The sequence below is a fragment of the Alexandromys fortis genome, unplaced genomic scaffold, assembly GCF_014885135.2.
Source record: "Alexandromys fortis isolate MF-2015 unplaced genomic scaffold, M_Fortis_MF-2015_v1.1 scaffold_12, whole genome shotgun sequence".
NCBI lineage: Eukaryota > Metazoa > Chordata > Mammalia > Rodentia > Cricetidae > Alexandromys > Alexandromys fortis.
The window spans coordinates 17,490,267-17,500,589 of NW_026067937.1; the positions used below are offsets into that span (position 1 = coordinate 17,490,267).

Consider the following 10,323-nt stretch of genomic DNA (forward strand, 5'->3'; position numbering starts at 1 on the left):
ACTCTTACCATTTTTCATTCATGGGAACTATATAAATGTTAGTTTCCAGGTTTCAAGGAAAGATGCTTTTAATTTTATCATTTATTTACTTATTTCTTAAGGGCACGGTTTCGCTATGTGTGTTGCAAGGCTGAAGTTACCACATAGCTGGGCAAGACTTGACTCACAATTCTCCTGCTTTGGCTCCCAAGTGCCAGGGTTGCAAGCATGCACCACCACACCAACGTAACAGGTTGTTTTTTTTTTTTTAAAGAATTATATATTGTTCTCTTTCTATGAGTCAAATATTAAATATAATACTTAAATTTTAATATCAAAACTTCCCTGAAGCTCTGCTTTAGAACCAAGGCTTTCTGTTGAAACACTGTCAGAGAGCTTCGCATGCTCTAAGGCAGAGATGCCAGCTGACTGGCAACAGTTCCAACCAATGAAAAGCTTGCAGACAGAAAGAGGCGGTCACTACTAACGAGGTACTCTTTTCTCTTTGTTCTTCTTATGGTCCAGATGCTAAGGAAGCTTGTGGACTGACTTGTACACAGTCTTTGAATTCTATGGACACTGTAGCATTGGGTTTGAAATATACAGAACAAGCTTCAGAATTGAGACCCACCGGGCAGCTACAAGCACTATACAGGACTCAGGAGCAAGGCAGGGTGCAGAGTGAAAATGAAGGTGCTCGTGGGTCACTGCAAGTCAAGCCATTATCTGACTAAAGAGGAACAAAGACAGAGCTTATGCTCAGGAAGGAGGGAAGGAAGGAGGGCAGGCATACAAGCAAAAGGAGGTGAGCCCTGTTGTAAAGCCCTGGGTTCATCCCAAGCCCCGACAGAGAGAGACAGAGACAGAAACACAGCCAGGAAAGGAGGAAAAAAGAAAGAGGAAATGGAAGGACAAACTTTTTTTGAAGTTAGAAGTCAACTGAGACTTCAAAATAAAAGAAGCCATAACGACCGGCTTGCCGACAGCTGCTCAGTTTATATCTAAGAAAGAGTAGAGCTTTCTAGAAACAGTTCCCTTTATACAAACTGGGGATGCGTCCTTCTGGTAAATAGACTGATTCCGTGTCCTCTGAAACATGTTGTCTTATGGGAAGGACAAAAGGGAATGGCATAAGATTTAAGGGAGAAATTCTAAAATAAAGTCATGGAAAAAAGGAAGTGGTTTCTTAGCTCTGGTACTTCTCAAGAACCCTTTTAGAAAGTGCAACCCAGAGGGGTCAAAGCTGCATGGGAGAGGGCGCGGTGATAAAAGTTCGTTTTATCCGTATTTCAAGAACTGTTAATGAAACATGATTTCTGCTAAGAAGGGGCAATGAGGGATGAAATGATGCCCCATGAGTGGGTGTGTGGCTTGGAGGGCGTACACAGTTCAGTGATGAGGGGCACGGCACATCAATGGACGTGGTTCAGGGACAAGATCCTGAATCGGTGGGAAACTCTTGCCCAGAATTCCCCAGTGAGGGCACTTGCTTACGGCTCAGTTGTGAGTTTATGGCTCAGTGCTCAGAGGCACAGCTCAGTGGAGAAGAAATTGCCTAGGATGCATATGGACTTGGGCTTCATCTTTAATGCCAATGAAAAATAAATGAGTAAAAATTAAAATACGGGCTCTTTTTTTTTTTAATCCCAGAAGAAAACAAAAATTAGGTCTTAGGCTCTGAGCTGGTCCCTCACTTTTTATAAGCCCTCAGCTGCTCACGTCAGGGACCACGTCCATGTGTATGTTTCCACAATTCCCTCACATACCAGGGAAGTCAAACCCTAAGCCTCAAAAGGAAATTTCTGACACCTGTTTTCCTTTGTGTTCACATTGCATGTTGTGCCTTGGCTTCACGGTGCAGGCTGTCACACTAACCTTTGCCTTCCTTTCAAGACACATTCACATGGACTTATTTTGCCTTGGTTCTGGTATCTAAAGAGCTGGTTTTCCTATACTGCCACACATTAAGTATGAAGCTATCTAAATTTGCAGTCCCAGAGGTCTGCATGTGCCTGATGTCAAAATATGCCCTCACCTCATACACCAAGTATCTGTATAGCTAAATATTTATAAATAGTCTAGACAGAAAAGTAATTTTTCATCAGATAACATGGGAGAATATAAAGTAAAACAAATAGTTTTCTGATGCAACATTTCTGCTAAACACATAATTTCATATTTTACGAAAACATTTTCAAACTAACTCCCAAAGAAAGGAATTTTTTCAGGGACGCCAGAAGCCCTGGCCTGGAAACCACTCACCTCTATGAGCCGGTCTCCTGCCTTGAGTCTGCCATCTTGAATGGCGGCCCCTCGAGGAAGGATGTTCTTGACATAAATGGGAACTGAGCCGCCTATAGAAACGTCTCGGGAAGTGATGCTGAATCCCAGTCCTTCGGTACCTAAGCCAGAAATAGAGACATTTGCAAGTGCTGCAGCATACTAGACCTGTACACGTGTGCTACACACAATGACTGCCTTATATTCGGTGTTAGCCTTACATCTTATAACGTCCAGTGGCCTACATTTCTCTTAATGCTTTAAAAGTTTCAACGAAGGCTTCAAACTAGACGAAGTTTGGAAGATTCAAATGGTTCAGCGCTAGAAGTCATTAATCTCCTTTGGTGGTCTTATCAAGGACAGATGCAAGTTAATGAACTTATATGTCAACTTTAGGTCTTTTGGTACCAAGTGAACCTAACAGCTCTACTTGAAGAAATCATGAACAAACACTTCTGTTAAAAGCTATACAACCTCTGTGGTCTGGAGAGATTGCTCAGTGGTTAAGAACATTTGCTGCTCATGCCAAAGACATGGGTTTGATTCCCAACCCCAACATGATGGCTCATAACTACTCCAGAGCCAGAGAATCCAACACTCTCTTCTGGCTTCCCCAGGCACAGCATGCATGTGGAGAGCAGACATACATGTGAGCAAAACACCTACACGTGTAAAATAAATTGTAGAAAATTCCATGAAACATCAAAAATCAAGTATTAGTAATAATGGTCCGAGATTTAGGGCACAAGGCAAGACAAAAGGAAAAGAAAATATTCAAGAAGAGAACAGTGGAACTAATATTTTAAAAGTAACCAATCTTCTTCATACTCTGAATACATACAACAACCCTCTTGTATACATGAACTACGTTGCTTACCTTTGCCAAGTTCCCTTCCGAGTAACTGAAATCCTCCCATGTGTGTGGTCCCATCCCCCACCACAGGGCAAGTCAGCTGGAAATCAGGGCTACTGAACCCTAGGGTCACCCCACCATGTTTAAAGGTACCATGATTAATGGGATATCACTATGTCACTTTCTTATTTTTTCAAAGATGTATTTACCTATTTATTTTATGTATAGGAGTATAGGAGTGTTCAATCTGCATGTATGCCCTTATGCCAGAAAAAGGCATTAGATCCCACTACAGACGGTTTTGAACCACATGTGGTTGCTGACAATTAAACTCAGGTCCTCTGGAAGAGCAGCCAGTGCTCTTAACTGCTGAGCCATCTCTCCAGCCCAGTAGGTCACTTTCTTGATTGACATAACGTCATCTTTGGTAGACTTCTTAGCAAGCCATCTTCTTTGGCCAGTGTGTTGTGGAAAGGAGTCTCAACCCACTAGAACCCAAAAGTATTGGACAAAAACAGACCAAGCTGCAGCGTGCACAGCCTGACACACTTCTACTGAGTCGCAGAAGCAGACAGCACTTCTAATGAGCAATTTCTTCTATCTGGGCTCACTTACTGCTGTTGCAACATTTCAGTTAATGGGATGGCGAATGCACGGACACCGTGAGAAGGCTGAAGACATCCTCAAGGTGAGCCATGAAGAGTGTCTCAGCAGGACGCGAGGCGCCCGTAAAAATGAACCAAAAATGGAATGCATGACAAAACCAAGACAGGTAGATAAAACATGAGTTGAACAGAAAGGAGAAGAAATGTATGCTCAGTAATTCCTGAAGCCAAACCTGCCACACACACTCTCAGGTTCAAACAAAACACACATCTATACCCAATGGGAAGCCGCTTCCAGATTGACTCTTCGTTCTGCTGTCTGTGCTGAAGCCTTGACTGGCAGGCTGTCTATACGAACGTTACTAATTATTCTTCTGAGGCTGTCCCATATGTCTCTGTGCCTTCGTGAAACTCTAATGACTTGCAATAACAACTATTAAGAAAGGATTCTAAATTATTCTCCTTTGCAATATTAATTTGTATAAACTACAAAGATGGAACCAAGATTCTATTAAAATATCAGCAATAACCCCTAAATCTACAAGCCAGAAGTTCAGGCAATGACCTTTAAGAGACAGATAAATAGATGTCAATTTTCATTTGGTGAAGCCAACAAAATATTTTGTTCTGATTGAAACAGATTACTGACCTTCTCCTCTGACTTTATTAAAAAGCTAATTTCTAAAAAACAGCAGAAGATCTGAGAATGCCAGAGTGGTAATAAATATTAAGGAATCATAATTATTGAAGCAAGTGAGTTGGGGCTTTTCTGTTGTGTAGCATCTTGTGACAGAGTTCCAAAATTACTTCAGTGAGTTATTGTCCTGGAAGTGTCTCATTTTAGTACAAAGCATTGTCCCCGGGTTGTAAATTAATACCACAGAGAGCATAACAGTTTGCTTCGAGTTGAACATATGTTTAACAGGATCGCACCATGCTTATAATGGACTTCTTTAAAAAAATAACCTGCAATATTACAAGAACTGGTAAAAATATTACCTTCCCGCTACAAGGAACTATTTAATTCTCATGCAATCATTATTACGATATCTGTATTCAGTCCTAATCAAAGACAATCAACATTCTTGTCCTTCTTAAATATAGTCAACACAATCTATTTGTAAACATCTGTGGGCACTGATGTAGTGGCAGCAGGTGCTTGTGTTGGGTGTTCTCCCTGCTAGTTAACTGAAGTCAACACAAATCTAAGGGACTCTCTGTCATTTACATTACCAAAAGTGAGAGAAATATTTCAATGAAAACCACCGCTTCTAATTTTCTTTCATGGAAGAAGATTATACTTCTGAATTAGGTAAATAAGCAGAATTTTACATGTCTAAATCTTACTAAAGCAAGACTACTCATTCCTGTATTCAAAACTATAGGGTCTTTTAATAGCAAGCAACACTTCAGGAATAAGGTCATATTACATCATAATTTGTCACATCTATTATTTATACAAACCCACAATTGATTAAATGAATGTTCTTCCCTTAGTATAAAGGCAAGCATAATATTATAAATAATGCTGCTTATGAAGTAACATTAGTAGAACACTGGTCAAGAAAAATATGGTACCTTTGTAGAGGGAACGTGAGCGGGACTGCTATTCTTCATACACTGTTAATTGTGATGCTTGACGTATTTTTGGTAAAACACCAAAGCCTGTCACTTGAGTGGCGAGAGAAGAATGGGAATTGGATCTTCCCTTAGCTGAGAACAGACAGGAAACAGAGGGCTCCCCATACAGCGTGCAAAGTGCAGAAGCACACTGTCAGGTCCTGGTTGTGCCAACTAAGCATTCGTTGCTTAAAAGCGACTATCAGGAGCTGTGGTTCCCACAAAGCTCAATGGAAGAATGGCAGTAGGAAGAGAACAGCAGGTGCAGACACACAGCCGTCCGAGCGCTACCTCAACGGCAAGGAGAACAATGAATGGCACCATGTGACAGACGCTGGCAAGGACTCACTGTCCACAGCTGCTGGACACAAGGAAGTCATTCTGGAAGGCTCTCCAGCCACTGCTGGAGCTGACAGAACTCAGGAAGTCATTTTTCTTTTCTGAGTAAAGCCATAATTTGAAAGGCATGATTTTGGAATACTTAGCTAAAGGGACACAGAGGTCAAGTGTATCTCATCCTCGGCAGAACGCCGTTGGCTATTTGAAGGCCAAGCGTGGCCATCACTCCACACAGTGCAAGGGACCAACTGCCAGTGTGCGCTCGATGTGTGTGGGACTGACACTGACAGGAAGGGGACCCACAAATAAATCAGTAAGTGTGGAGAAGACTTAATGGCACCCATCGTCATGGCCTGTCACCTCGAAAGAAATGAGGTTGTATTCTGGAAAAGGGACAGAAAACGCTGGGCTTCTTAGATATCTAAAACTGACAGCCTCAAACATGGGTGCCCCTTCCCGTGGCATGCTGAAACTACAGAGACCTCTAATTCCCTGCAGAAGGCATGGGTGCCAATTCAGATTGTCATACCTCCATTATTGTTCTAGATATTGAAGGAAAACTGCTGACCCGCTTTTAGTATTTAAAAAAAAAAAAAAAAAAGCCTACCCTAGGAATCACAGATGATTCTTACAAACACGTGCGGGGACACATTCTGAACTTGGACATTTTAATCTGATTTCTTCTGCATTTGTGTGTAGATGTGTATGAAAGTGTGACTGCACCTGTGTCCCGTGTGTACAGGCCAGAGGCTAGTGAGAAGTGCCTTCCTTGATTGTTCCCTGGCTTCTGTTTCGAGACAAGGTCTTACACTGAACCTGGAGCTTTTTTGTCAATTTGTCTAGACTGGGGCTGGCCATGAAGAGAGCCACTTGGCTTTCATGTCTGTGTTGGGAACCTGAGCTCAGGTCCTCATGCAAATGTAGCACGAACTTTCCCACCAGATCCATCTCCACAGCCCTCCATTTTAATTTTGACAGGGTAGGGGTAAGGATGGAGCAGAGTGCCTAGCAAGCCAACAGAGAGTCCTGCAACACTTAATAGACCTAGATAATGAAAGCGCGCACACACACACACAAAGACACCTCTCTTTGGCTTATCTCAAAAGATGCTCCATTGTAGTAAGAGGCTGCTTGTTGGTTCCTGGCTGCTCAGCCCCCAAATAACCACACAGAAACTGTATTACTTAAATCACTTCTTGGCCCATTAGCTCTAGCTTCTTATTTGCTAACTCTTACATCTTAATTTAACCCATCTCCATTAATCTGTGCATCACCACTAGGTCGTGGCCTACCAGCAAAGTTTCAGCACCTCACTGTACACTCCATGGCTTGTCTCTGACTCTGCCTTTTTTCTCCCAGCATTCAGTTTAGTTTTCCCCACCTACTTCTGACCTGCTCTGTGCAGGCCCAAGGCAGTTTCTGTATTAACCAATGGTTTTCACAGCATACAGAGGGGACGCCCACCTCACCCCATCTGACACGACGGGCATCCTACCTTTCTTAAGCTGGATGTTGAGCTTCTTGCCTACTCTTTTAGTGTTGTACACGCTGCCCACGTTGGTACCAAGCACATTCTGTGGAGCCAAAGCCGGGGCCGCGGGAGGTTTAGAGGAGACATGAGCACTTTGAGGTAGTCGGGAGTGAGCATCCAGCTGCTCAGGCGGATGACCCAGTCTGGCTGCTCTGGGCAAGGCATGAGGCACAGTGTTGGCCACGGTCCTGTTGTCCACACAGTGGCTGTCAGGGCTGAAGCGGCTAGGGGAATAGTTGTTCTTCTCTCGTTGGGAGAGTTGTTCATACTGCTCCTTGTTTGCTGCAGGGACCACGTGGAACCAAATGACACGCGAACGCATGGCTTGGCGGAACATATGCTGTGCTCTGGATTTGACAAAGAGGGGGAGATTAGCAAATGAAGACTAGCAGGGCAGAAGATAACATGAGCTTGATTAAGTACGCTAATTAAGCAACAAGAACCAACAGACGGCTGGAACCATTTATGAACGATGTTTGGAGGCTCCAATAAAGGCAGAACCGTTTCTCCAAACATAAATTTCTCATTCTGTAAATAAAAATGATAAACCTATGTATGATGTAGTAAAATAGCATGCCCTTCTCTGTAAATCATCAATGATGATTAAGTACTGGAACATTAACTCTAGTTTAATACCGACAGAGAACACATACATGTCTTTCTCTCTCATAGGTATGTCAATCACACAGTCCTCTGAGCACACACATTCAGTATAGCTATGAACGCAGTGCAACACACTTGTAGATGGCTAGGACATATCACAATGTCAAAAGGTTGGACATCCTTGCACGGAACAATGCTATAAAACATCAGGTCCAGAACACGTGGGAACAGCTCGACTGGTTAGAGGGCGCTCTAAGATATAGCCTGGTGGGGTAATTTCACTGTTTGATTAAATTCTACATAAAAAGTAGGTAACTGCATAAAACCCTCTCCTGTGGTACAGTATTCAACAAAGTGTCAAAGCCACTTATAGGCAAAGATACCCCATCACATCACCGGAGAGAAGACCCACTGTCACTAGGAAGAGGACCCCACTGTCTCCAGGGGTGGGGACCCACTGTCTCCTGGGGAGAGAACTGCACTGACCCCAGGGGAGAGGACCCACTGTCTCTGGGGGAGAGGACCCACTGTCTCCAGGGAGAGGACCCCACTGTCTCCAGGGGAGAGGACCCACTGTCTCCATGGAGAGGACCCCACTGTCTCCAGGAGTGGGGACCCACTGTCTCTGGGGGAGAGGACCCAATGTCTCCGAGGGAGAGGATCCACTGTCTCCAGGGAGAGGACCCCACTGTCTCCAGGAGTGGGGACCCACTGTCTCCAAGGGAGAGGACCCACTGTCTCCGGGGGAGAGGACCCACTGTCTCCAGGGGAGAGAACTGCACTGACCCCAAGGGAGAGGACCCCATTGTCTCCAGAGGGAGGACCCACTTACTGCTCAAATCGTCTGTTCCGAAGGTCTCCATCGTTAATCCGCACAATGCAGTCGTTCTCATGGAAGAGATTCTCTTGCTCAGCTTTACCACCTTTCTCCAAGCGCTTTACTAACAACCCCAGTGTTCTGGAACATCAAGAGTGAACAATTACAGGGGTACTATTTCCTCCATGTGCTTTAGCTCTATGACACGCTCTCTTAAAAGCGGGTGCACTAGGGTGAACACTGAGGCAAACCCCCAAGGGTCTAAATGATGTGTAGAAACCCATCCTTTCAATAAATAACAGAAATCACGTTCTGACTTGCCATTATCACCCTTCTAAAACTAAGTGTATACTAAGTCTGCTTCCAAAGATGACATTGGAGCCTGCTGCGGGTATCAGTGAGTGTCACGGTCCTGAACACGGGTGGTCTGATGGACAGCAGTGGGAGGTTTGTGCTTCAGCCAGGGGGCCACGCTGCTAGAAACAGCCCCTGGTTCCTTCACAGGGCACACGGGTCATGAGGAATCCTATCCTCCTTGTGCTTTGGGTTCAAAGGAAAACAGCAAGGACTTCGGAGAGAGTCAGAGAAGGGACTCCCTTGCATGAGAGTTGTGAAAGCAACAACAGGTCCAACACTCAGAATTCCAAAACCTGGCAAGTCTCTTCCTTAAGTGGGCGACCCGCTGCCATGCTCTGGTTGAAGAACACCGGAAGCAGGAAGACAGTTCAGAGAACTTAGTGTTCCCCTCACTCGCACAGGTACTCAAGGATTAAGGCAGAGCAGGTAAGGAAATTTGTGGGGAGGGCAGCAAAGTAAAAAGACAAAATGATGAGTATCGTTTGTGGTGTTTGAATGAAAATGACCCTACAAGCTCAGGTAACTGAACACTTGGTCCCCAGTGGTTGGTGTCTTCAGGGAATGTTCTAGAACCTTTGGGAGTTACAGCCTTGCTGGAGGAAGAACATGGCTGGGGGCAGGCTTTGAGGTCGATAGCCTTGCTCTGTTTCCAGCTGACCCCTCTGTGTTTGTGGCTTTGTTTGTGCTCTCAGGGTTTCTTGCTCAGGTGGCCTGTGGCCAAGCCTCTTCTCATGATAAATTCCTAGCTTGGTGGAACTATAGCCACAATGGACTCCTTATTTTTTTTTTTTTTTTACCATGACTCACTTCTCTTGGGCTTCTATCACAGCCATAGGTAAGTAACTCAACAGCTGTTACCAGAGAGTGGGCTATGGCTGCGAAGAACCTGGCCGTGCTGACTTTAGGAGAGATGGGGAAGACTTCAGAACTCGGGAGTAGAAAAGCAGCTGAGGGCCGCAGGCAGAGCTTGCTGGGCCATCCCAGGCCCCACCCAGCTCAGCATCCAACTTGTAAAAGAGAGTTCAAGGGCTTTTCTACATAGTAATCCCAAGATAAGATCTAAAGCAAAAATGATTCAGAGTTACCAGCTTCATTTCTGCCCTTTCTATGAGGTTGTTTTATTTTTTTTCAGTGCTGGACAAGCACTCCACCACTGAGCTAAATCATGAAATCTTACTGAAGACTGTCTTTCTAAATTGTCCTTCTATGTGATCAAATGCATTCGTCATGCTAATGTACAGTAAAACATTGCACCTCCGCCTCCTCCTCTTCCTTCTCCACCCCTGACTCCTCCTCCTCCACCTCCTCCTCCTCCTCCTCCTCCTCCTCCTCCTCCTCC

The 10,323-nt window shown here is 44.5% G+C and overlaps 1 protein-coding gene across 17 annotated transcripts in view; it reads right to left on the bottom strand.

Moving 5' to 3' along the window:
- The window catches only part of Pard3 (par-3 family cell polarity regulator), a 482,565-nt gene that overhangs the window by 202,979 nt on the left and 269,263 nt on the right, over window positions 1-10,323 (bottom strand). For all 17 annotated transcript variants that reach the window (XM_050147184.1, XM_050147175.1, XM_050147180.1 and 14 more), the window contains 3 exons: window positions 8,643-8,768; window positions 7,172-7,554; window positions 2,242-2,381 (listed from right to left, as the gene is read on the bottom strand). In XM_050147184.1, coding sequence (XP_050003141.1) covers window positions 2,242-2,381; window positions 7,172-7,554; window positions 8,643-8,768 — 649 coding nt within the window. The remainder of the gene's footprint in view (window positions 1-2,241; window positions 2,382-7,171; window positions 7,555-8,642; window positions 8,769-10,323) is intronic.